This window comes from Elephas maximus, chromosome 3, assembly GCF_024166365.1.
Source record: "Elephas maximus indicus isolate mEleMax1 chromosome 3, mEleMax1 primary haplotype, whole genome shotgun sequence".
Lineage (NCBI taxonomy): Eukaryota > Metazoa > Chordata > Mammalia > Proboscidea > Elephantidae > Elephas > Elephas maximus.
In genome coordinates, this window is record NC_064821.1 from 9,244,503 (window position 1) to 9,271,324 (window position 26,822).

At 49.6% G+C, this 26,822-nt stretch overlaps 1 protein-coding gene across 4 annotated transcripts in view; it reads right to left on the reverse strand.

Annotated features, from left to right (window-relative positions):
• The window catches only part of RFX2 (regulatory factor X2), a 112,473-nt gene that overhangs the window by 13,695 nt on the left and 71,956 nt on the right, over positions 1-26,822 (reverse strand). For all 4 annotated transcript variants that reach the window (XM_049876527.1, XM_049876524.1, XM_049876525.1 and 1 more), the window contains 5 exons: positions 12,286-12,467; positions 11,083-11,202; positions 6,425-6,540; positions 4,218-4,336; positions 3,741-3,853 (listed from right to left, as the gene is read on the reverse strand). In XM_049876527.1, coding sequence (XP_049732484.1) covers positions 3,741-3,853; positions 4,218-4,336; positions 6,425-6,540; positions 11,083-11,202; positions 12,286-12,467 — 650 coding nt within the window. The remainder of the gene's footprint in view (positions 1-3,740; positions 3,854-4,217; positions 4,337-6,424; positions 6,541-11,082; positions 11,203-12,285; positions 12,468-26,822) is intronic.

Genomic DNA, 26,822 nt, shown 5'->3' on the forward strand with positions numbered 1-26,822 from the left:
TGGGCGGCCGCCCTCCGCACCGTGGCGGGTGTCGCGCCCTGTCCCCGCGTCCCGGCTCCGGCCCGTCCCGCTGCTCGGAGGCTGCAGTCTGGGGGCCTGTGTCCCTCCCGCAGGGCCGCCCCTGCCCGGCCTGTGGCCGCCGCGATGCATTCACGGCGCTACAAGCTGCATCACCAAGCAGGTCGCCTCTGTCTGGGAGTGCACCAGGGTCACCGTTAAACCCCTCCATGCGAAAACAAAGTCTGATTTGAAAAGGGCTGAAGGGGCAATATGAGTGAATTGTAATTATACGATTACATTTAATTACAGGCTCCCACCTCTGCCTTCACGACAGCCACACGTAGGTCGTTAATGTGCAAAATAGTCGGAGAGCGGATTTTTTAGTGTTGTTGTAAATGGGAAATGCCAATACCGCGGCAGTCAGTAAGTGGGGGAAGGCGGGTATCACTGTCCTGAACGATAGTTAATCCTCCCTCATACGGACATACAAGGAGCCCGAGTGGCGCAACAGTGAAGTGCTCAGCTGCTAACAGAAAGGTCACAGCTTGAACCCACCCAGCGGCTTCACGGGAGAAAGACCTGGCAACCTGCTCCTGTAAAGATCAGGGCCGAGAAAACCCTATGGGGCAGTGCTGCTCTGTCCTACGGGGTCACTAGGAGTTGAAAATCTACTTGATGGCACCTAACGACAAAACAACGTGGGCATATACAGTTTTATGCTTCTTGTAATTTACATATCTGTAACTTTATATTATAATTTATAACTGTGTACTAACATATAGTTTTTACAGGCATACCTTGTTTTATTGTACCTCGCAGATACTGCATTTTTGACAAATTGAAGGTTTGTGGCAACCCTGCATCGAGCGAGTCTATCAGTGCTATTTTCCCAACAGCGTGTGCTCACTTCTTGTCTCTGTGTCACATTTTGGTAGTTCTCACGATATTTCAACCTTTTCATTATTATTGTATCTGCTATGGTGATCCGCGATCAGTGATCTTTGATGTTACTGTTGTAATTGTTTTGGGGGGCCACGAACCACGCCCACATACACTTAATGGATAAATGCTATGTGTGTTCTGACCGCTCCACCCACCACCATTCCCCAGCCTTTCTTCCTGTCCGTGAGCCTCTCTATTCCCTGAGACACAACAATGTTTAAATTCGGCCAGTTAGTAACCCTACAATGGCCTCTAAGCGTCCAAGTGAAAGGAAGAGTTGTATGTCTCTCACTTTCAATCAAAAGCTAGAAATGATTAAGCTTAGTAAGGAAGGCATGTCGAAAGCCAAGACAGGCCAAAAGCTAGGCCTCTTGTGCCAAAGAGTTAGCCAAGCTGTGAATGCAAAGGGAAAGTTCCTGCAAGAAATTAAGTGCTACTCCAGAGAACACGTGAATGATAAGAAAACGAAGCAGCCTTATTGCTCGTATGGAGAGTTTTAGTGGTCTGGATAAAAGATCTAACCAGCCACAACATTCCCTTAAGCCAAAGCCTGGTCCAGACCAAGGCCCTAATTCTCTTCAAGTCTACAAGGGCTGAGAGAGGTGAGAAGCTGCAGAAGAAAAGCGTGAAGCTAGCAGAAGTTGGTTCATGAGGCTTGAGGAAAGAAACAGTCTCTGTAACATAAAAGTGCAAGGTGGAGCAGCAAGGGCTGATGTAGAAGCTGCAGCAAGTTATCCAGAAGGTCTAGCTAAGGTAACTGATGAAGCAGCTACACTAAATAACATACTTCCGGTGCATGTAAAACAGCCTTATATTGGAAAAAGATGCCATCTAGGATTTTCTTAGCTAGAGAGAAGTCAATACCTGGTTTCAAAGCTTCAAAGGACAGTTAGGGGCTCTTTTGTTAAGAGCTAACGCAGCTGGAGACTTTAAGTTGAAGCCAGTGCTCATTTACCATTCTGAAAATCCTAGGGCCCTTAGGAATTACGCTAACTCTCCTCTGCCTGTGCTCTATAAATAGAACAACAAAGCCTGGATGACGACACATCTGTTTACAACATGGTTTACTGACTATTTTAAGCCCACTGTTGAGACCTAGTGCTCAGAAAAAGATTCCTTTCAAAATATTACTGCTCCTTGACAATGCACCTGGTCACCCAAGAGCTCTGATGGAGATGTACAAGGAGATTAATGTTGTTTTCATGCCTGCTAACACGACATCCAGTCTGCAGCCCATGGGTCAAGGAGTCATTCCGACTTTCAAGTCTTATTATTTAAGAAATAATAATAAGGTTATAGCTGCCATAAATATTGATTCCTCCGATAAAACCAAACCAAACCCATTGCTGTCAAGTTTATTACGACTCATAGTGACCCTAGAGGACAGGGTAGAACTGCTCCATAGGGCTAATTCCACTGACAGATCTGAGCAAAGTAAATTGAAAACCTTCAGGAAAGGATTCACTACTCTAAATGCCATTTAAGAACATTCATGATTCATGGGAGATGGTCAAAATGTTAACATTAACAAGAGTTTGGAAGAAGCTGATTCCAACCCTCACGGGTGACTTTAAGGGGTTCAAGACTTCGGTGGAGGAAGTCACTGCAGACGTGGTGGAAACAGCAAGAGAACTGGAATTAGCAGGGGAGCCTGAAGACGTGACCGACTGGCTGCGTCTCGTGGTAAAGCTTTAACGGACGAGGAGCTGCTTCTCCTGGAGGAGCAAAGAAAGTGGCCTCCTAAGATGGAATCTCCTCCTGGTAAAGATGCTGTGAACACTGTTCCGACGACAACAAACGATTTAGAGTATGACATAAACTGCGTTGGCAAAGCAGCAGCAGGGGTTAAGAGGATTGACTCCAATTCTGAAAAAGGTTCTACCCTGGGTAAAATGCTATCAAACAGCCTCACGTGCTACAGAGAAATCTTTTGTGAAAGGAAGAGTCAGTCAGTGCCGCAAACTTCACTGGTGTCTTATTTTAAGAAATTGCCACAGCCACCCCAGTCTTCAGCAGCCACCCCAGTCTCCAGCAGCCACCACCCTGATCAGTCAGCAGCCATCAGCGTCAAGGCAGGGCCCTCCACCGGCAACGGATTATGAAGGCTCAGATGATGGTTAGCATTTTTTTAGCAATCAAGTACTTTTTAATCAAGGTATGTACATTGTCTTTGGAGACATAATATTATTGCATACTTAATAGACCACAACATAGTGTAAACAGAACTTTTATATGCATTGGGAAACAAAAAAAAATTTGCGTGACTCGCTTTATCGCAGTGGCCTAGAACCGAACCTGCAATATCTCTAAGGTGTGCCTTATATTACGTATACCCCCCCACACACACAAAAAACCACCAAAAATCCAAACCTGTTGCTGTCAAGTTAATTCCGACTCATAGCGACCCTATAGGATAGAGCAGACCTGACCTGTAGAGTTTCCAAGGCTGTAATCGGACCGCCACGTATTCTTCTGCGGAGCAGCTGGTGGGTTTGAACCACTGACCAACCTTTAGGTTGGCAGCCAAGCGCTTTAATCACTGCACCACCAGGGTTCCTCATATTACACATAAACATAGCATACTAACATATAATATTACATACATATTAATTATAAAAAGTATGAAACAATGCATCACATAAAGGGGATGAGAGCACAAGTTTTTACAAAGTTAACACACTGGTTTGTGGGTTACCAGCAGGTGTCAGCAGGTGACAGCCTGGAGGCCCGAATCCGGGGGACCTGTGAAACAAGGCGGTGGCAGGCTGGCCAGGGTGGAGCCACGGGAGGCAGGTTACCTGGTAGCTATGGAGGTGGGGCCGTCGCTGGCGGTGGCTTTGGAGCTCCAGAAAGCAAGCCAGAGCTTCTCCACATAGTGGAACTGGAGGTTCATCACGACATCTAACGTGGCCTGGGGGAGACACGATGGGTCAGCAGCATCCTTGCGTGCCCCATGCGGCTCACCTGGCCTGTCCTCAGGACGTGCCGCAGTGCCACGCAGGCCCGGCGGGTGCTTGGAAACCCACGGAAAGCAGCTCAGGGACTAGAATGAGGGGAAGGAGCCCAGCTCAGAGAGGGCGTTGTGACTGCTTCCTTGCCAGAGGGAGGAGGCCTGAGGGGCGGCCACGCCTCTCCTTTCCCATCTCCTGGAGCACCTGCAGCTTGGGGCTGGGGGCACTGAGTGAAGATAGTCCAGGCGGCCACGGAAAGCGTCCCCCCCACCCCGGGGAAGCATGAGGCCCTACACACAAGGGCCCTGGATGGGCAGCGGTCACCTCGCAGTGCCGCCTGTAGGCCAGCTGCAGGGCCTTGACGTCGCGCAGCGTGAGGTCCCCCTGCAGTAGCACACCGTCCAGGTCTGGGGCCGGGAACTCCGGGAAGACATGGGAGACATCTAGGCAGAGAGAACGAAGCGTCAGGCCGGAGCCCTGAGCACGACGGCCCATTAGCAGAGCGCGCCGCCAGTCCACAGAGCACGCCGCCAGGCCGCATGCAGAAGCTGGGCTGGGACGCCCATCCGCTGGGGATGCTGGTGGCTGGCGGGCAGCCCCGGGGAAGTCCTGGCTCCCCACACGAGTCACTCGACTTTATAACCTTGGGTATGAACAGGGGCCAAGCTGGCCACCTCCCAGGGATGTTAAACATGCTGACACAGATAAAGATGAGCCCAGGGCTTGGCACAGTGTGCACTCCGAGGCCACGAGGCTTATGGTCACCAGCAGTGGGAACTGCTCTGGCTGCTGGTCAAGGGCCCTGGTGCCCTGGTGACTTCCCGGGAGATGCAATGACACCGCCTTGACCTCTCGGAAGGCCTGGTACGTGCACTCTGCCCAGCACTAAAACCACAGAGGCTGCTGAGTTTCTCAGCGTTCGTCTGAGCCCTGACACAGAGTGCCTTCACTGGGGGCCCTGTGGCGCAGACTCTGTGTTACAGTGCTCTCCCTGTGGGAGAGATGGGGCTGCTGCCGCCGCTCAGCCAGCTGCGTGGCCCCCAGGGACAGGACGAGGCTGCCTCGTGTCAGGCCAACTGGGACAGGAGACTCACGTTTAGGGAGTCCTGTGCACCCTTAGGGAGTCCCTAGGTGGTGTAATGGTCGGTGCACTCGGCTCCTAACCAAAAGGCTGGACATTTGAGTCCACTCAGAGACGCTTCGGAAGAAAGGCCTGGTGACCTACTTCCGGAAAGTCAGCCATCGAAAACCTTACGGAGTCCAGTTCTACTCCGACACGCAGGGGGTTGCCACGAGCCAGGGTCAACTCGATGGCACCTGCTCTAGTGGAGCACCCTTCGATGCCCCAGGGAGGCCAGGAGGAAAGCCCAGGCATCGAGGCCCATTTCTCCTGCTGCCTCGGGGCTGGCTGACAGGTTTTTAAACACAATGTCTGGTAGGCTTTCTGGGGGCAATTTCGTTTTACTTCTTTTTCTGACAGTCATTTTATACATTCATTTTTGGGGCATATGCTGATTATTCTTAGAATCTCAGGGATTAACAGAAAGCAGGTTTTCCAGAACTTTCTTCTAACTTAAAAGTTCTCTGTTATGGATGGAATTGTGTCCGCCCGCAAAATATGTGTTGTAAATCCTAAACTCTATACCTGTGGAGGAGAGCCCTGGTGGTGCGGTGGTTAAGAGTTTGGGTCCTAACTGAAAGGCTGGCAGTTCGAATCCACCAGCCAATCCTTAGAAACCCTATGGGGCAGCTCTGATCTGTCCTAGTGGGTCGTTATGAGTTGGAACTGACTTGACCACAACGGGTTAGGTTTTGGATTTTATACCTGAGGACATAATCCCATCTGGGAATAGGGCTTTGTTCTGTTAATGAGGCCATATCAGTGTAGGTGTGCCTTAAACCACTCACTTTTGAGACGTGCGCGAGGGGCGGATTAGACACAGAGAAGGAAGCACGAACAGAGGGAAGCCTGATGCCACATGACGATCACCAAGGAGCCGAGGAACAGAAGCTGAAAAGCGACAAGGACCTTCCCCCACAGCCAACACAGAGAGAAAGCTTTCCCAAAGAGGCGGCCCCCTAAATGCAGACTGTTAGCCTCCTGTTGTTGTTGTTGTGTGCCGTCAAGTCAGTTCTGACTCACAGGGACCCCATGTGACAGAGCAGAACTGTCCCATAGGGTTTCCTAGGCTGTAATCTTTACAGAAAGATTGCCAGGTCTTTATTCCGAGGAGCCGCTGGGTGGGTTCCAACCCCCGACCTTTCAGTTACCAGCCAAGTGCTCCTTCCTAGCCTCCTAAACTGTGAGGAAATAAATGTGTTTGTGAAAGCCACCCTCTTGTTGTATTTCTGTTACAGCAGCACTAGGGAACTAAGAGTCTTATACGAAAAAGATTGTTGAAGTCACATCCCTTCAGATGCTGCTGATGCTGAGACCCAGGAGCCTCTAGAAAAGCCGACTGGACGGCGAGGTTGTAGAGCAGGCCCCGCCCCCTGGGACCTACCGGGGACACTGGGGCGCAGGCTCTCACCTATGTACTGCTGGTGGTGCTGGCTCTGGGCGGCCATGGCCTGTTCCGGTGTGCTGTGCAGACTGCTGTTGGAGCTGCTGTCCCCGAGGCTGTCTGTCTTCTGGGTCGGCCGGTACCTGGTCAGATGTCACTGTGAGCTCCAGCAGCATGGCCTGGGATGGGCCCCAGGATTGCAGCCTGAGCAGGATTCCCTTTGGGTTTCTTTTTGTGCGTGTGGTAAAAATATACGCGGGAAGTGCCTGACTTAGGACAGGGTCCCGTTCCAATGATTCTGTCGTATGTTGGTTGTGACGTAAGTTGAATAATTTTTTTTTTTGTAGTTTTCATTATTATTGCCTTTTATTATCAGTATCTTTATAAATTCGACTTTTATTTGTCTTTGGGGGTTGGCATACGAATGCGGCAAAGTATGGGCTGCAACGTTGTATGTAGTACATATTACCAACGATTCTACGTATATATATTTATAAACAGAGGGGCAGCCGTAAGTGTGGTTCGTCCTAATTCGAACATGTCGTAAATGGGGGGGTTACTGGTATAACAAACCTCTGCTGTTTTAGCCATTTTTCAGTGTACGACTTAGTAACACTATGTTCCCCACGCTGTGCGATCGTCACCACGATCTACCTCCATGTTAGTCATCGCCCCAAACAGAAACTCTGTACCCCCTTAACCAATAACTCCCCACGTCCCCATCTCCCCCTCCCCAGCAGCCACTAACCTGTTTTCTGTCTCTATACATTTGCCTAGCCCAGACATTTCACAGAAGTGGGATCCCACTATTTGTCCTCTCGTGCCTGGCTTCTTTCACTCAGCGTGGTGTTTTCGAGGCTCGCATTTGCCTAGCCCAGACATTTCACAGAAGTGGGATCACACTATTTGTCCTCTTGTGTCTGGCTTCTTTCATGCGGCATGGTGTTTTCAAGGCTCAGACATGTTGTAGCGTGTATCATTTCTCTTTGTGGCTGAGTAATATTCAGTAAAAAAGTGGAAGACCCTCAGCGAGATGGATTGACACAGTGGCTACGACACTGGGCTCAGGCATAGCGATGGTTGTGGGGATGGCACGGGACCGGGCAGTGTTCTCTTCTGTTGGACATGGGGTTGCTGTGAGTCAGAAACGACGCCACGGCACTTGACAACAACAACAACAACAACACCATCCCATTGTGTGTATACATCACGTTTTGTTTATCCATTCATCTTTTGGCAACTGTGAATAGTGCTGCTATAAGCACTGGGGATTAAAAAAAAAATTTTGTTTTTTCTTAGAAGACCAGCGAACTTCTTCATGTAGAATCACAAACATCTCTCCGTTGTGTGGTCTCCAGGGGAACCCCGAGAAGTCCATCTTGCCCTAAGCCACAAAGCCGACAGAGTCTGGGGGAAACCTCAACCCAGGAGGGACCTCCAGAGTGGGGAGGTGGCAGGGGGCTGCATGGGGGGCAAGGCAGGGCCAGCCAGAGCCAGAAGCCGTTGGCTCCCCTCATATGGAAGGCGGAGCCAGGGGTACTGAGGGTGGGAGGAAGGCCACATCAGAGGGCTCGGGGGTGGAGCCAGGAGCATCCAAGCAAGACCACCTCAGGCATGGATTTTCAAATGTGAGCGACAGAAACCTGTCCCGACAACTGTGCTGTTGTTGGCTGCTGTGGGGTCGGTCCTGACTCACGGTGACCCGATGCACAACAAACAAGATGCGGCCCGGTCCTGCGCCATCTCCGTGATCGGTTGTGGATCAGACTGTTCTGCTCCATAGGGCTCTCACTGGCTGATTTTTGGAAGTAGATCACCAGGCCTTTCTTCCTAGTCTGTTTTAGCTGGGAACCTCCGCTCAAACCTGTTCAGCATCCCAGCAACAGGAAAGCCTCCACGGACAGACGGGTGGTGGCTGCACACGAGTGCACTGGCTGAGAATCAAACCCAAGCCTCCCACACAGAGGGAGAGAATCCCAGCCTGAAGGAGCTTCTCCTAAAACAGCACCCTGCCTGGCTTCTAGAGGTATCTGCAAGGGCCGGACTCAATAGCAACAACAAGAAGCTATGTGGTCCATGTCTGTGGAAACCAAGGTACAAAGTGGACTACTGGTTCCATTCTTATCTGTTGGCTCCTGGAGAATGTTCCGGAGACTTTTTTCTGTGACCTCCAACTCCCACGACTGGCCATCTGGTTAGGAGTCACTGGGGTACTTTATAACAGCTACACTGGGTTTTAGAGTCACAGCCTCGCCAAGTGGCCTCTCCATGCAACAGGCTGGGCACCAGGCATGAAGGAGTCACACAGAGGTGAGCGTGCTCAAAGTGCTCATGACCAGAGCAGTCTAGACTCTGGGGCAGAAGCTGGGGAGAGAGGGTGGCCGGTGGGGAGACAGGTGCCCCAGGGAGCTGACACTTGACTGGGGGTCTTAAACCACAGGTTGGCAAACTATAGCCTGCAGGCCAAATCTGGCCTGCCAACTGTGTTTGTAAATAAAGTTTTATTGGCACACAGCCATGCTCTTTCATTTATGTATCATTCGTGTCTTCTTTTGTGCCACCGCAGCAGCACTGAGTAGCAGCAACAGAGACTGTCAGGTCTGCAAAACTGAAAATATTGACTGAGTGGTGCTTCACAGGAATAGTCTGCTGACCCTTGCCTAAAAAGATGAAGAGCTTTGTGATGGATGGAGAAGAACATTCCAGAAAATGACCCAGCCTTGCCAGCCATTGGATCAAAATGTCAGGAAGTAGCAGTGACTTAAATATATAAGGCCCTTTTCTTGGATTGGGCTATTGTGAGTAATTTTCTGGGGTTATTACACTTTGCTTATTTTCATAGTTCTCTCTCTAGATGAGGCTGTATCCACTGTGTGGAGGTGAATTTTATGTTAACGTGGCTCAGCTCTGGTGCTGAGCTGTTTGACCAGACACTAGTCTAGCTGCTGTTATGAAGTAGTTCTGTGTAATTAAATCAATTGGCCTCAAGTAAAGCCGGTTAGCTTCCAAAATGTGAGTGGGCCTCATCCAATTGGTTGAAGGACTTAGGAGCACAAAGGGAGTTTCCCTGGGGTGTTTTCAGCCTCCAGGCTATAAACAGACATCTTGTCAGAACACCCTTACTCTGTACTCTTCTGTCCCCTGCTCTATGGATTTGGGGACACAAACCTGTAGGAGTCTCCAGCCTGTCGCCTTACCTATGGATTTGGGACTTGCCCCACTCCCACCCTAATCATGTGAGCCAATTCCTTAAAGTAAGCCCTCCCCCTCTTGAAAACTCATTGCCCATGAGTCAATTCTAACTCATAGTGACCCTACAGGACAGAGAAGAACTGCCCCATAGGGTTTCCAAGGAGTGGCTGGTGATTCGAACTGCCAGCCTTTTGGTTAGCAGCTGAGCTCTTAACCACTCTGCCACCAGGGGTACCCTACTCTTGACATATATATGTAAGTACACACACACACACACACACACACACACCAAACCACCTGCTGTCAAGTTGATCCTGACTCACGGCGACCTCATGTGTGTCAGAGTAGAACTGTGCTCCATAGGGTTTTCTCAGTTTATACTGTTTCTCAAGATCTTATAATAGTGGTCCCATACAGTATTTGTCCTTCTGCATCTGACTAATTTCACTCAGCATACTGCCTTCCAGGTTCCTCCATGTTATGAAATGTTTCACAGATTCCTCACTGTTCTTTATCGATGCGTAGTATCCCATCGGGCGAATATACCATAATTTATTTATCCTTTCATCCGTTGATGGGCACCTTGGTTGCTTCCATCTCTTTGCTATTGTAAACAGTGCTGCAATGAACATGGGTGTGCATGTATCTGTTCGTGTAAAGGCTCTTATTTCTCTAGGGTATATTCTGAGGAGTGGGATTGCTGGATCGTATGGTAGTTCTATACCATAGGGTTTTCAATGGCTGATTTTTCAAAAGTAGCTCAGATTGCCAGGCCTTTCTTTTGAGGTGTCCCTGGGTGGACTCAAACCGCCAACCTTTCAGTTTCCAGGCGAGCACTTATTCATTTGTGCCACCCAAAGATCTATACACGTGTGTGCGTGTGTATATATATAGAGAGAGAGAGAGCCCTGGTGGCCCATGGTTAAGTGATACAGCTTAACCAAAACGTTGGCAGTTTGAATCTACCAGCTCCAGCTGCTCTTTGGAGACTCTATATGGCAGTTCTACTCTCTCCTATAGGGTTGCTATGAGTCGGAAAGGACTTGATGGCAATGGGCTTGTTTTTTTAAAAAAAAAAATTTTTTTTTTTTACACACACACATACACACGTATTATGTATGTATGTACGTGTGTACACACACACACACTATCTCTTGCTCTCTATCACAACCTAGAAAATCCTGTGGGACAGTCCTACTCTGTCACGGAGTCTCTGTGAGTCGGCATCAACAACAACAAATATGCACCCACCCACCCACACACACACACACGCTCTCGCTCTTTCCTCTCTCTCGCTGGTTCTCTCTCTAGAGAGCCCTGGCTAGGACACACAGCCTCCCTCATTTCTTGCTCTCTGCAAGTCCTGCCGTGTGGGCATGGTGTCTCGCTCCCCCCAGACCCTGGAGACCAGTGTGGATGTGAGTGTTTTCCCCATAGCGGGTGGGCGGTCCCTCCTCCAAAGGGGGGTAGCGTCTGAGGGCCCCCACACCCACCTGGGCTTTTGGTGCATGGGCTGCTGCCGCATGGCCATGTACTGCGTGTCCTCCTGCAGCCGGTTCAGCGGGGACTCTGGCTTCAGGCGGATCCCATAGTAGTGGTACTTGGAGTTGCCCCTGGAAACCAACGCCACGGGTCAGCTCTCGGCAGACGCCCTTTACAAGCCAGGGCACTCGCTTGCCTTTCATTGGGGGCTCTCGGTGTGATGTCCGTGAGCTGTTCCTCAGCAAACAAGCTGAGGAAGTTCTGCACCCAACATGCCTCTCGTGGAGTCCCCTCTGGCATTTTAGTACCATAAAGGCTCTGAGAAGTCCTGCAGCGAGGAAACCCATCCAATTTTGTCTAACCCCAAAAACCCAACTGCAATCAAGTTGATTCCAACTCATGGCGACCCCATGTGTGTCAGAGAAGAACTGTGCTCCACAGGGTTTTCAATGGCTGGGTTTTTGGAAGTAGATCACCAGGGCTCACTTCCGAGGTGCCTCTGGGTAGACTCAAACTTCCAGCCTTTCAGTAAGCAGCCGAGTGCGTGAACCACCCGGGACTCAGATAATCAAGAAAGTGCTTTAAAAAAAAACTCGCTATTATGGAAAATTTCAAATGAAGAGAAAGAACTGAATCGCACCCCCATGTCCCATCACCGGCTTCTAAAGGAGAGAGCAGACTGCGGCTACCGCCAGGGTCCAAAACCAAAGACCCAAACCCACTGCCCTGGAGTCAGCTCTGACTCATAGCAACCCGCTGTGTTCCAGACTAGAACTGGGCTCCGTACGCCTTCTTGGCTGTCACCTTTACAGAAACAGGTCACCAGGTCTCTCTCCTGCAGCACCACTGGCTGGCTTCAAACCTTCAGGTCAGCGTTGGTCTTAGTTGCTGTCGAGTCAGCCCCAACTCCTGGAGACCCCATGTGTGCAGGCTAGAACTGCTCTGTAGGGTTTTTGGAAGTAGGTTACTAGGTCTTTCTCCCGAGGCACCTCAGGGTGGGTTTGAACTGCCAACCTTTTGGCTAGTCATCAAGCTTAAGGTGTCTGCGCCCAGGACATGGTTAACTCAAGGTGTCTCCAGGCTCACTGAGTCAGGTTCAGGGTTAGGACACCTCCCCAGAAGGAAGAAACCCCACATTGCCCCGGAAACTCAATTTCTGCTTAAAGGAATTGGGGAGTCGGGGCATCAGACCCATGGACTCACCCATCACCCACCTGGTTCCCAGGCGTCGTGTCCTCAGGCCCATGAACACGGAGCGGATCAGTTTCCCAAAGGAGGCAGCGTTCACAGGGTCTAGCTTGTGTTCCTGGCAGTGTCGAAGGTAGTGGTTGTAGAGGGAGCTCCTGGGCAGGCTCACGCCTTCGGCCGTTTCGTAATTATCCAACAGCCACTGGAGCTGGACAGAGGGAGACACGTTCACATTGTCAGAGCCCCGAAAAATGCTACAGTGGGCACCTTGGATCTGAAGAGCATTACGGGGTGCTCCGCTACCAAACAGGACTAGGAAATTCATTTTTACTATCATAGACTTGCGTTCAAGAGATTCTAAGCACTTGAATTAATAGTCTACTTTAGTTCATTCATATATTCCTTCATTTTTCAGCCTGTTTTTGGGTTCTTTGGCTTATTTGATAAAAATCTGCATAGGACTGCAACCTGTTAGATTCTGTCTTCCTAATCAAACACCCCCACAGGCCACACACAGCTTGAATGCCAAACACTGTACCACGTAGCTCCTAAACCCTGCTGTTGTTCTTGTTAGTTGCCGTCGAGTTGATTTCGACTCACGGCGACCCCACGTGTGGAGAGAACCACGCTCCGTGTGTAGTTCAAGGCTGCGACCTTTCAGAAGCAGATTGCCAGGCCTGTCCTCCAGCGTGCGTCTGGGTGGGTTCAAACTGCCAACCTTTCGGCTAGTAGTTGGACGCTTAACTGTTTGTGCTACCCAGGGACCTACCTCAACCTAGAGGAATGGAAATAAGTTCTTAGGCCACAAGAAAGAGGATTAAAGAAAATTAACGGGACCCATCAGCCCCACTCTCTGCATCTCTGCATTAAAAAAAATAAAAAATAACAGTTCCCATCAAGTCGACTCCAATTCATGGTGTCCCATGTGTATCAGAGTAGAGCTGTGCTCTACAGGGTTTTCAATGGCTGATTTTTCGGAAGCAGTTCACCAAGCCTTTCCTCTGAGGTACCTCTAAGCAGACTTCAACTTCCAACCTTTTGGTTAGCAGTCGAGTGTGTTAACCGTTTGTACCATGAACTAAATCCTTAATTTTGAAGTTAGTAAACAGTTCAGTCATTGGTAGCTCTGCCCTCTTACCCCTTGGATCTTTGGAGCATATGCCTCCTCTTCACCCCCTACCTGGTCACTGTGAACACACCTGGGCTCATCCCTTCCCTCCCTTGGCCTGGGAGGCTGAGGGCCCATGTAGCTGGGACGTCTGGGAGGAGAACATGGTTAATGAGGTCAGACTGGAGTAAGGTGGGTCCTAAATCTAAACTCTTCTGAGTGGTGCCTTATAAAAAGGGGAAACAGACATGGGGGGAGACACATGCGTGGGAAGAGACCATGTGAGGACAGATCTACAAGCTACATAGCCAAAGAACACCCAGGAACGCCCAGGGCTACGGATGAGGAGGGTCCCTTCACTACAGCTAATGCTCTGATTCCCCCAAATGTGAGACAATATGTGTCTGTTCTCTGAAGTTACCTACATGTGGTATTTTTGTTACAGCTGCCCTAGGAAACAAAGAGAGAGCCTGAGTCCTAATTTTTCGGGAGGCGGGCTGGGAGAAGCTCTGGACTAGGAGTCCTGAGGGATGGCTTCTAAGACCTACCTCTTCCTCCACCCACTTACCAGGGGCCTCGGGCACAGGATAAGCGGGCTCACAAGGTAAAAGAAAGGTTTGAAAAAGAGGACCTCTTTCGCACCAGCCCCCTGTACTATTTAAACTGAAAGTCCAGTTCTCCGAGTAACTATGGTGATGGCAAAAGGCAATGTGGCTATCTTGGCAAGAAGTTCTTCCCGCTCAGTCGAAAGTAACTACACAGAAAACGGACACCACATCACCACTACCCCATGTGTGTCAGAGCAGAGCTGTGTTCCATAGGGTTTTCCACGGCTGACTTTTCAGCAGCAGATTGCCAGGCCTTTCTTCTGAGGCACCTTCCGGGCAGACTTGAACCTCCAACCTTTTGACCAGCAGCCAAGTGTGGTAACCACTGGGCACCACCCCAGGCCTCCAAGTCAGTTGCCATTAAGTCAGCTCCGACTCACAGCGGCCCCACGTGTCAGCGTAGAGCCGTGCTCCGCAGGGGTTCAGCAGCTGAGCTTGTGGGAGCAGATCAGTAGGAGGCGCCTTCAAGTCCAGACTTGTGCCCCGCCCTACCCTGCCCCCACGGGGGGTACACTTGACATTGACTCTTGAGGTGCCACATACTAGCAACTTTGTAGCTCAGCAGAGCTCCAGAGTTTGTTTTTTGTTGATACAATCCTACTTTAAACACCTAGCTCTCCATCCATTCATCACACATTTATCGAGAGCCAGCTTTATGCTGGGCCCTGTTCTAGGTGCCAGAGACACAACAGTGAGGAAGACAAACCAGAATCCCTGCCCTTGTGAAGCTTCTGTTCTCATGGGGGATGAGACCTACCATAAATAAGGAAAATGTGCAGAATGCGAGATGGTGTTAAGTGCTGAGAAAAACTAACCCAGGAAAGGAGACAGGATTCCAGCATGGAGGTGGCTGAAGGGAGAGCTGTGATTTTAAATTCGTGGGTCACAGAAGACTCACTGAGAGTGCTGAGTGGCAAAAGACCTGAAGAAGGTGGGAGGAGGTGGAGGGGGCATGGGTATCTGGGGAAGAGCAATCTAGGCAGAAGGCACAGCCTATGCAAAGACCCTGGGGCAGGTCTGTGCCTGGAGAAGGAGGGAAGGGCAGGGATGAAATGGAAATGACTATGCAAGGGAACTTGGGAGGGATTCTTGGAGGAGGTGACATTTGAACAGAGACTTGGAGGCTGAGGAGGAGCTGGCCATGTGGATATCTGAGGAAGAGTATTTCTGGTGGAGGGAACAGCCTATGCCAAGGCCCTGAGGCAGGACCATGCCTGGCTAATTGGAGGAACAGTGAGGAGGCCTGTGTGGCTGAAGTGGGGGAGGGGGGAGAGGAGGAGGGGAGGATAGGAGGGGGCAGGGCAGGGCTTGCAGCCCCTCATGGGCTGTTCTGATGACCTGGCTTCTACTTGGAGCTAGTGGTACCCTGGTGGATTCTGGGGGGGGGGGGGGGGGGGGGGGAAGGGAGGTGGTCTGACTTGTTGTCGCAGGGTGCCCTCTGGCGGGTGCTTTGAGAAGAGGCGATAGCTGGCTGGATGGAGGCAGAGGGCAGCAGGTGACGTGGTGGTGCGGGACTGTGGAGGTGGCCAGAAGGGGCCTGATTCTGGACAAATCTTCAAGGTCAAGTCAGAAAGCATGGGCGGAGGGACTAGAGGGGACCCGTGGGAGCAAAAGGGGTGTCATGGATTGAATTATGTACCCCCAAAAATGTGTGGATCCATTTGGCTGGGCCATGATTCCTGGTATTGTGTGATTTTCCTGTATGTTATAAATCCTGCCTCTATGATGTTAATGAGGGAGGATGAGTGGCAGTTGTGTTAGTGAGGCAGGACTCAATCTACAAGATTGGATTGTGTCTTGGGGCAATCTCTCTTGAGATATAAAAGACAGAAGCGAGCAGAGAGAGGGGGGACCTCATACCATCAAGAAAGCAGTGCTGGGAGTACAGCACATCCTTTAGACCCGGGGTCCCTGCATGGAGAAACTTCTAGTCTGGGGGAAGAGTGATGAGAAGGCCGACAGAGAGAGAAAGCCTTCCCCTGGAGCTGATGCCCTGAATTTGGACTTGTAGCCTGCTAGGCTGTGAGAGAATAAATTTCTCTTTGTTAAAGCCATCCGCTTATGGTATTTCTGTTATAGCAGCACTAGATGAGGTTTGAGCTGCTGGGACCGGCATGGGGAAGATGGTGGGAGGAGGGTCCTCTTGGGAGGGGGTGAAGGTCAAGAGCTCAGCATTGGACATGGTGGACATGTGCAGCGCGGAGATGCTCCTTCAAGCTGCAGGTGGATAAACACCTTCGGAGGGGAGGGAGATCTGGGCTGGGAGCCAATGGCAGCCGCCGGTGTGGAAATAGCATTTCCCACCAGGAGGCAGATGAGGCCAGCTGGGCAGCGCATGAGGCGGGGGCTATGGAAAGAAAACGGCAATACACCCAAGATTCCTGCTTGGAGCAACCTTTGCACAGGAGGCCCCTCCCATGAGGCTGCCAGCTCTCACTGACCCTGCCTTGGTCTGCAGGTGACGCACCTGGCTGTGATGTCTGTCTACGGTTGGCAACTAACTGAGGGCTACGTGAGCTTCAAGAATTTGTTTCTTGGTTTAAAAAAAAAAGTCATGTAATCGGCATACAATCCATCTCAACGGCTCCGTTGCCCAGGGGCTGGAGAAGATGTCAGTTTATTTTAGCAAACGGTGGTTCCTCCCGGTGACTGGGGCTCAGGAACCTGCTGTGTGGGTCCCTGAGTCATTGAGGGGCAAGGGCTCTAGGGAGAGGATCTGGGGGGCAGTGACGACCCTGTCCGCAGGGTGGCAGCTGCAAGGAGTCCTGGTGAGAAGCATCCAACACTTCCCAGGTGCTCACGGCCCCCTCTGCTCTTGGTGGGACCTTGACCAAGGCTTTCCCAGGATGGCGGCTACACCCCAAGAGAGGTTAGAGTGACCTCCAGATAGGTGAAGATATGCTTTGCCCCTACCCCAAGCTTCTTCACCTCCTTCCCCTAGAAGACTATGCCCATTTTCATTCTCCCAAGACGCATCTTAGAAACCCCTCAAGGCCCCCTCCTCCGGGGATTCCCACACCTGCCGACCAGGGCAGGCAGGGGAAGTTCTTTCAACAGGCAGACCCCCCAGGCTTACAGACCTCCCAGCTTCGGGGAGAGCACCAGAGGAAGCAGGAGTCGGAAGCCTCCAGCTGACCCCGATGTCTGTCCGCTGGGCCTGGAAAGTCCTCCCAGCTCCGGGCCCCAGGGGACCCCTCCCGCCCTGAGAGTGCATCCAAAAGGAAACACCCACCGACGGCAGGACACAGACACCCTGTCCCTGCCAACACCCTCCACAAGCGGTCTGCTGCTGTGAACGCTGAGGTTTAACCTGGGTGTGATTTCCTGCCCTCAGATTCTGAGCCCCTGGGGGCAGTTTCTGTGCCTCCTTCTTTCCCTCCTGTTTTGGTGCTGATCAGCTGGAGCCTGGGCCTGGCACGCGGACCCCGCTCACCAGCTGGCTGCGGGGAGGCACGGTCCGTGGCAGGAAGTTCTGGGGACACTGGGGAAGCTGGGTCACTGCAGCACTGCCCCCCTCCCCCCACGTGCCTGTGCCTGGCAGAGGGTTCTGGACACGCCCTCAGGGAGGCAGGTATGACCACCTCCGTCCGCTGCCCTTTCCTCTCTTGGGGGCGAGCCCTGGGTTGGGCTGGGGAAAGAATTGGTATGTGGCTGTGGCCGCCCCCCTCCCTCACAGACTTCCAGATTTCTATTGCCCAGCACTAGAGATCTCAGCCACGGGCAGCCAGGTGACAGGCTCACAGGGGAGCACTGCAGGCCAGAGGGCAGGCCTGGCCAGAGAAACCGCGACAGGCACCGGCTGTACGGAGTGCCACGTCCATCAGCTGGATCACACTCTGTGCGTCTCCTCTCCTGCTCTCACATTTGCCAAGACAACACCAAGGTCTATTTCACTCCAGTGTGTGAGACTGACGTTTTGGAAAGATCTCTTGTCTATTTCCTTTGCTTCAAAAAAAAAAAAAAAGCCTGTTGCTGTCCATCCCAAGTCATGGCGCCCCCGTGTGTCGGAGCAGAACTGTGCTCCACAGGGCTTTCGACGGCTGATGTTTTCAGAAGGAGGTCACCAGGCCTTTCTTCCGTGTCACCACTGAGTGAGTTAGCAGCTGAATGCAGATGATCTGTGCCACCCAAGGCCCTTGCTAAATCATCAGACACCGAATCCTACTTATTGCAGTTCCTGAGGGGAGAAGACCTCTCAACAGGGACTCCTGGGAGAGAACGGGGACGGGAGGTGGTACCTGGTGGAAACCGAACATGGAGCATAGATCGGCAGAAGATCAGAGAGGGCCTGTCCTCTGCTGAATGGCGTTAGAAGGCTGGAAGCATTGCACCCCTGGAGACAAGCAGCTCAGGCATTTCCCGCAGACACTGTCAATCTCCCGTGGGGGCAGGGCCACCTGTGGTCCGCGCCTGCCTCTGCCTTCCTCGTGGGGTCTCCCCAGTGCTGACCCAACGCGGGCGACCCCACAGGCTGCCACAGTGGCCACATGTCCTGGCTTGAGAGCTGCAGAATGTCTGCTCCTTATTTCTACAGCGCATACTCTGAGTTTACGACTCGGGGGCCTCTCCCCAAGGGCATCCCACAGACGACATCGCCCTGGCAGTGGTGCACAACAGGGGGCCATGTCCCCTCTAGCCTGCGGGGTGGGCACTGAGCAGGGGCTGGAACGTACTTCTTTTTTCCTGCTTCAAGACAAGCAGCCAGAGGCTGCGGTGTCTCTGTGGCAGGCCAGCAGGGTGACATCAGGATGACAAACCAAGCCAGCGTTTCCTGTGCAGCCGACCATGCCCAGGGCCAGCCTCAAACCGGGAGGGCTTCCAGACCTTTCTCCAGCTGGGCTTCCGCCTCTGGAATCACTGTCTCTCTAGTAGCCCCTGACTTTGAAAGTGGGCTGGTACGATGGGCTGACTGGTTCTCAGTTAGGCTTGTGCCTGACTAGAGGGGATTTCTTTTTCCTTGATGCTCAGTTCTCAGGAGAGTGTCAAATTCCAGTGTCAAGGCCAGAAAGCAGCTGCTAGCAGAACATTCTGACTTCAACGGTCTCTCCTGTTTTCAAAAAGCCGAACAAGTTTCCGGTCACGTGCAAAGCCAAATTTCCAACATTTGGGAGAGAGGCAAGGTGAGAGGGGAGGAGCTTCGGGAGACACAGCTTCTCTTCTCAGCTGTCCCTGGAATAAAGACTCATCGACAGTCACCTCCGATGCCATCCTGCTCCAACGCTGCCCAGAGACAAGGGATTTGACAACCGACTGTCTCAGGACAAATGGCCTCCAATTCTCCCACGAGGCAAGTGAAGGAGAAAAACCTGACGCAGCTCAGACTAGCAGGAACGAGCCGCTCTACGCTTTTCTCAAATCCCCATTTCTTCCCAAGAGCTGATCACAGGAACACTAGCTACAGGAGCCTCTGGGGCATCCCCAGCCCCGCGTCACCGGTTCGTGAAACGTCTACAAGGGTTACGCGCAGCGCAGGGCAGACCGTAAAGACAGACACGCACTTACATGGCTGTTGAGTAAACTGCTTTTGTGTGATGTAATCCCTTCATTTTTTTGGAGGTTTTCAATCGCCATTTCAAGCTACAGAAAATGTGTGCAGAACAAAAAACAAAATAAAATGGAAGAAGAAGAAGAAAAAAAGGAAATCAGATGGTTAGCGTCAGCCAAGATTTGTTTTTATTAATATCCAAATCTTGATAAAAGCGCCTACAAGATGCAAACAAGGCTGGACACGGGGCGGGGCGGGGGGGGGGGGCATGTGCCACAGTCACCGTGCGTGAAAGCTGTGGCAGGAATGTCACTTCACCACACGCAAGCTCTCCCAGGGTCCACCACGCAGCAGCAGCAGAACGCAGCTATCTGGGGAGAGCTCGTAATTCAATCGTAACAGCATGCATGCGTGTGCACACGCGTACCGCGTCAATACCGAGTCGCTTCGTAAACTCAGGTGTAAGCAAAGTCAGCCGCTACTCCTGGTATGGGTTAACTTGTGACTCCTAAGGACACGTGTTGAAGTCCTGGCCCCTGCACCTGTGAATGTGACCTTGTTTGGAAGTAGGGTCTTTCTTTGAAGATGTTGTCAGTTAACAAGGGTGGGTCCTAGTCCTGGGCCCTCCTGAGTCCGGTCTTACAAAAGGCAGAACAGACATGGAGATGGTCACACACACGGGAAAACAGCATGTCAGGATTTGTCTATAAGCCAAGGAATGTCAAGAAACGCCTGGGGCTACAGAAGCTGAGAGTCGAGGAAAGATCTCACCCCGGAGCTGGCAGGGAGAGAGCATGGCCTGCTGGCGCCCTCAGTTCGGACTTCTAGACTTCAGACAATACATTTGTTCTTTAAAGCCACCCGCTTTGTGGTATTTCATTACAGCAGCCCTAGGAAACTAAGATATAAAAAAAATATATACCCCCCCAAAAACCCAAGCCAAACTCGTTGCTGTGGAGTCGATTCTGACTCACAGCAACCCTGCAGGACAGAGTAGAGCTGCCCCACAGGGCTTCCAAGGAGCGGCTGGTGGATTCAGACCGCCGACCTCCTGGTTAGCAGCCGAGGTCTTAACCACTGCGCCACCAGGGCTCCAAGATATACCCCCAGACCCGGTTATCAGCTGCTAGAGAGAATCAGATGGCTGGCACCAAGTACAGTCCAAACCAAAAAACAAACCCTTTGCTGTCTAGTCAGTTCCAATGCATGTCAAAGTAGAACTGTGTGTGCTCCATAGGGTTTTTGGAAGTAGATCGAGACACCCCTGTGGGGATTTGAACAGCCGACCTTGCAGCTAGCAGCTGAATGCCCAACCATTTGCACCACCAGGGACTCCTCCGAGGGCAGTTGGCCAACATTTACTTCCTGGGCAACCCATGGTGTCGGCAAAGCCCTGGCCCCGCGGTTCGTCCTCGCCAGCCCCCAACCATGTGAGCAGCTCCTTAAACTGAGTCTCTCTACGCCACGTGCGCACATCTCAGGTGTGACCTGGACTGTCTGTCAAGAACGGACACTTGCAATCTGCTGCGTCTGCACCATGACAGCGAAGGAAACCAATGCCAAGTACACATCCGGAAACATCCAGGGCAGGCAACGACTTCAGTGCTGCTTCTGTGAAAAGCGGGTAGAGTGTGTATTTGAGAGCGGGCAGCTGAACTGGTTCCCTGGAGCTGAGGTCAAGCGTGAGTTACAGCTCTCCTGTCGTCTCTTGTACCACCATTGTTCTGCTTTTTCTCATTAGCTAAACCTGCCAGAAGCTAAAGGGGATGTGGGTGTCACTTTTATGACAGATCTACTGGAAGCCTGGTTTTAGGGACGGAATTGTGTTGGAGTCCCAGCCCCGGTGCCTGTGGATGTAACGTGATGTAACGCGATGCAATGTAATGGCCTTCCATAAGTCAATCTAAGGTAATATGATCAATCAGTTGGGACCACGCCAGTATGGCCGTTGTTGTTAGTGGCCGTCAAGTCAATTCTGACTCATGGTGACCCCAGGTGTGCAGTGTGGAACTGCTGCATAAGGTTTATAAAGTTGTTACTTTTAGGAAGCAGAGGCGCCTCCGGGTGGGTTGGAGCTGCCAACCTTTTGGCTAGTAGTTGAGCACTTAACTATTTGTGTCACCCAATGAAACTTCTGAGTTTCATATAAAGAGCAGCGCAGACACAAAGATACACAAGGCGGAAGACAGACTCTATCTGACAACAAGGGAGGCAGGCGACTTTACAGGCCCAGAAACGCCAAGGGTTGCCGCAGCAACTGGAAGCCTAAGTTGACAAGGAAGGACCTCCCCCCAGAGCCACGCCCTGAATTTAGACTCCTAGCCTCCGGAACTGAGAGGATATAAATTTGTATTCTTTAAGGCAACCAGCTAGTGGTGTTTGTATTTCAGCAGCACTTTTATGTAGTGGTGGGTTTTTTAAGTAACTGAGCAAGGAGCCCTGGTGGTGCAGTGGTTAAAGCAATTGGCTGCTAAGTGAAAGGTCAGCGGTCGAAACCACCAGCAGCTCCACAGGAGACAGAGGTGACAACCTGCTTCCGTGGAGATTTACAGCCCTGGAAACCCTATGGGGTCGTGGTGAGTCAGAATCAACTCGATGGTAGTGGGTGGGTGGAGATAACTAAGACTGCTAGGGCCGGCCTAAGAAACACTGAGGGGAACCTGGAAGATGAGCCTCACTGTCCCTTCAAGTGGAGGAAGTGCAGACAGGTGCCGGGAAGGGTCAGGGGTCAGGGGACCTTCCCCACCTGTCAGCCCAGGGCACAGGCCAGCTGGGGAGGGCAGTAGCCACCCCTACGCTGAAGAGAAGAAATACATGCATCCCTTCCCCACCCGTCGTGGGCCTTTGACCTGAAGCCTGGCCATCAGTCAGGTTAGTGCCCACAGGTATACTTCTCTGGCCGTCCCCACCAAGCAGGGAGGAGTCTGGGCAGGTACTCAGAAGCACTCCCTTCCACCTGGAACATGACTGCCCAGCTGTGAGTGGACTTCCTGGAGCCTACCCTACCCTTGGGTTGTCGTTGTCGTTAGTTGCTGTTGAGTTAATGCCGACTCATGGTGACCCCAGGCGTGCAGAGTAGAACTGCTCCGTATAGGGTTTTCAAGGCTGTGACCTTTCGGAAGCAGATTGCCAGGCCTGTGTTCCGAGGCACCTCTAGGTGGGTTTGAACTGCCAAACTTTTCGCTAATAGTCCAGCGTTTAACAACAATTTGTGCCGTCCTGTGACTCTGTGGGTGGTCTTGTCTAATGCGCAGCTGACTAGGAAGGGAAGAAAATACCATTTTCTCCAGCACAGTGGGCCTCAACCTTTTTGGTCAAATGAGCCCTTTATTACAAATTATTTTTGAACTCCCCAAAAAGTGCTTGCTTTCGGGAGTTAAATCTATCAATATTTCAGATTAGAAATTAAAATAGAAAAAGTAAAAACATTTATATATTCATTTAAAAAAATAATAAAATCATTACTGGTTGACATAAATTACAATTTTTAAATGAGAAATAGCTATATTTTCCAAAAGAAAAGAAAATTTAGAAGAGGGAAATGGTTTTACATTTTTTACAAATCTCTTTAATGTTTGGCTTATGAAAAAGACAGCTGGCTCCTCACATCTGCTTCCGCATTTCAATCTCTTGCAATATGTCGTTTTAGTTGAAGTATATGAAAAAAAAATCTGTATGTAGTTGGAAAAGGATCAGTATTTTAATAGCCTTTTCAGATAATTTGGGACTATCTTCTTTGATACTATACCCAAACTCAACAAGTATAGAAAATTTGAATACATCTATAACAAATAAGGAGATTGAATCAGTAACCCCAAAACTTCCCTCCAAGTGCAGGACCACATGGCTTCAATGGTAAATTCTATCAAATGTTTAAAGAAAAATTAACACCAATTCTCCTTAGCACTTCCAAAAAAATACAACATGTTAATAGAATTAAGGAGAAAACCCCAGTCATTGCAGTTGATGTAGAAAAAGCATTTGAGAAAATCCCACACCCTTTCATGACAAAAAACCTTTGACAAACCAGGAATATAAGGGAACTTACTCAACCTGGTAATGGGCATTTATGAAAAACCCACAGCTAACATTTTAATGGTAAAAGGCCGAAAGCTTTCTACTTAAGGTCAGGAAGCAGACAAGAACCTCTGTTCTTGCCACTTCTATTTAACATTGCTCTGGAGGTTCAAACCAAGGCGTTAGGCACGAAAAAGAAGTAATAGGTATCTGACTTGGAAAGGAAGAAGTAAAGCTATTTACATTTGCAGGTAGCATATTCCCATATCTAGAAAATCCCAAAGAATCCACAGAAAACTAGTAGAGGTGATAAATAAATTCAGCAGGATACAGAATCAACACACAAAAGCCTGTTGCATTTATATGCACTAGCAATGAACAATCTGAAAATGAAACTAAGAAAAAAATTCCATTTACAATAGCGTCCAAAAGAATAAAATACTTAGGAATAAATTTAACAAGAAGGTGCAAGATGTGTACACTGAAACTACAAAACACTGTTGAAAGAAATTAAAGAACTAAATAAACGGAAAGGCATCCCATGTTCATGGACTGGAAGATTTAATATTGTTAAGAGGGCAAGTATCCATCAACTGGTGAATGGATAAGCATACAATATTGTTTGGTCATAAACAAGAACAAAGTACTGGGACGTGCTACAACACGCATGTTGTTAGGTGCCGTCGAGTCGGTTCTGACTCATAGCAACTCTGTGTGCAATAGAATGAAACACTGCCCTGTCCTGCACCATCCTCACAATGATTGCTGTGCCTTAGCCCATCACTGCAGCCACTGTGTCAATCCATCTTGCTGAGGGTCTTCCTCTTTTTCACTGACCCTCTACTTTACCAAGCATGCTGTCCTTCTCCAGGGACTGGTCCCTCCTGATAATATGTCCGGGGTACATGAGAGGAAGTCTCTCTGTCCTTGTTTCTAAGGAGCATTCTGGCTGTACTTCTTCCCAAACAGATTTGTTCATTGTTCTGGCAGTCCATGATATATTCGGCATTCTTCACCAACACTATAATTCAAAGGCATCAATTCTTCTTCAGTTTTCCTTACTTATTGTCCAGCTTTTGCACACATATGAGATGACTGAAAATACCATGGCTTGGGCCAGTTGTACCTGAGTCCTCAAAGTGACATCTTTTAATACTTTAAAGGAGGTCTTTTGCAGCAGATTTGCCCAATGCAATACGTCCTTCAATTTCTTGACTGCTGCTTCCATGGGTGTTGATTGTGGATCCAAGTACAATAAAATCCTTGACAGCTTCAGTCTTTTCTCCATTTATCATGATGTTGCTTATTGGTCCAGCTGTGAGGATTTTCGTTTTATGCTGAGGTGTAATCCATACTGAAGGCTGTGGTCTTTGATCTTCCTCAGTGAGTGCTTCAAGTCTTCACTTTTCCCAAGCAAGGTTGTATCATCTGCGTATGTAAGGTTGTTAATGAGTCTTCCTCTTTGAAAACATTGTGCTAAGTGAAAAAAGCAGTCACAAAAGACCACACGTTGTATGATTCCATGTATATGAAATATCCAGAAGTGGCAAACCCACACATACAGAAAGCAGACTGGTGGTTGCCTAGGGGGAAAGGACAGGAACTGCTAGTGGGTAGGGGCTTTCTTTTGGGGATGATGGAAACGTTCTGGACTCAGGCAGTGGTGATGGTTGCGTGACACCGTGAATGTACTGGAAGCCACTTAATTACATACTTTGAAAAGGTAAAAATGGTGAATTTTATGTTATATGAATTTTGTTGTTGTCATTAGGTGCCGCTGAGTTAATTTCAACTCATAGTGACCCTGTGTGACAAAGAAGAACTGCCCCATAAGGTTTTATAGTTTTTTTTTTAATCCTAACAGGAGCAGATTGCCAGGTCTTTCTTCCACAGAGCTGCAAGTAGGTTCAAACTGCCAAACTTTTGGTTGGTGGTTGAGTGCTTAACCATTGAGCAACCAGGGCTCTTTATAATAAAATTTTACATAAAAATATATAACAAATTTTAAAAACCCATCTTTTGAAATTTAAATGGATCTTTTACCTATATGGATAGTTTTGTAACATCATGCATTTGTCACTTGGAAAACATTGGTTCATTGAGTTTGCAGCTCTTTCAAATGTTGACATATTTCGTGAAATGGCATTGAAAAATCACATTTGTTAATATCACCACCAACCTCACCAGAGAAGTCATTAACTATTGGGAAGCTGGTAAAGCTTTTGGTGGCAGATGTAAGTTTTCCAAGGTTCTAATTTTTAGGGTTTTTTTTTCCCTCCCTTTTTCATTATCCAGCTTTCACGTGCATATATGAAATGAAACGAAAAAGGAGGCAAGGAGAAGAATTGATACATTCGAACTGTGGTGTTGGCACAGAATACTGAATATACCGTGGACTGCCAAAGGAATGAACAAATCAGTCTTAGAAGAAATAGAATCAGAATGCTCCTTAGAAGCAAGACTTTGGCTGGCTTACTTTGGACACGTCACTAGGAAAGACCAGTTGCTAGAAAAGGACATATGTTTGGTAAAGCACAGGGTCAGTGAAAATGAGGGAAACCCTCGATGAGACAGATTGACACAAAAACTGCAACAATGGTCTCAGGCACACCAGTGATCACGAAGGTGACACAGGACAGGCAACGTTTCATTCTGTTCTACATAAGGGTGCCATGACTCAGAGCCGACTCGATGGCAACGAACAACAACGCCACCACCAACGTGAAGCTGTGGTAATGAAGGCAGTGCGGTACTGGCAGAAGGAGAGACACAGAGACCAAACACGGAGGAGGAAAGCCTGAAACGGCCCACACACGGGGCCAGGTGATTTTTGACCAAAGTGCAAAAGCAATCCAATGGAGAAAGGACAGTCTTCAACAAATGATACCGGAGCAACGGGCTGTTTCAAGTGCAAAAAAATCAACTTTGACCTAAACCTTATACCTTCTGCCAAAATTAACTCAAAGTAAAACACATCTAAATGTAAACTATAAAAATAAAAAACACTGAAAAGAAAACACAGGATAAAATCTTCGTAACCCGTGGAAAGGCAAAGAGTTCTTAACACGACAGCAGAAGCACCACCCAAAGCAGAAATGTGAGACATTGAATTCAACGAAAATAAATTTTTTTTTTTCTCAGCAAAAGACACTGAAGAATAAAAAGACACACTAAACACTTGGAGGAAATATTTGCAAATCACATATCTGACAGAGGACATGTATCCAGAATATATAAAGAATTCTCAAAACTCAACAGTAAGAAACAAAAAACCCAGGTAAGAAACAGACAAATGACTTGAACGTCATCAAAGAACATATACGGGAGGCAAAAAAGTAAACAAAA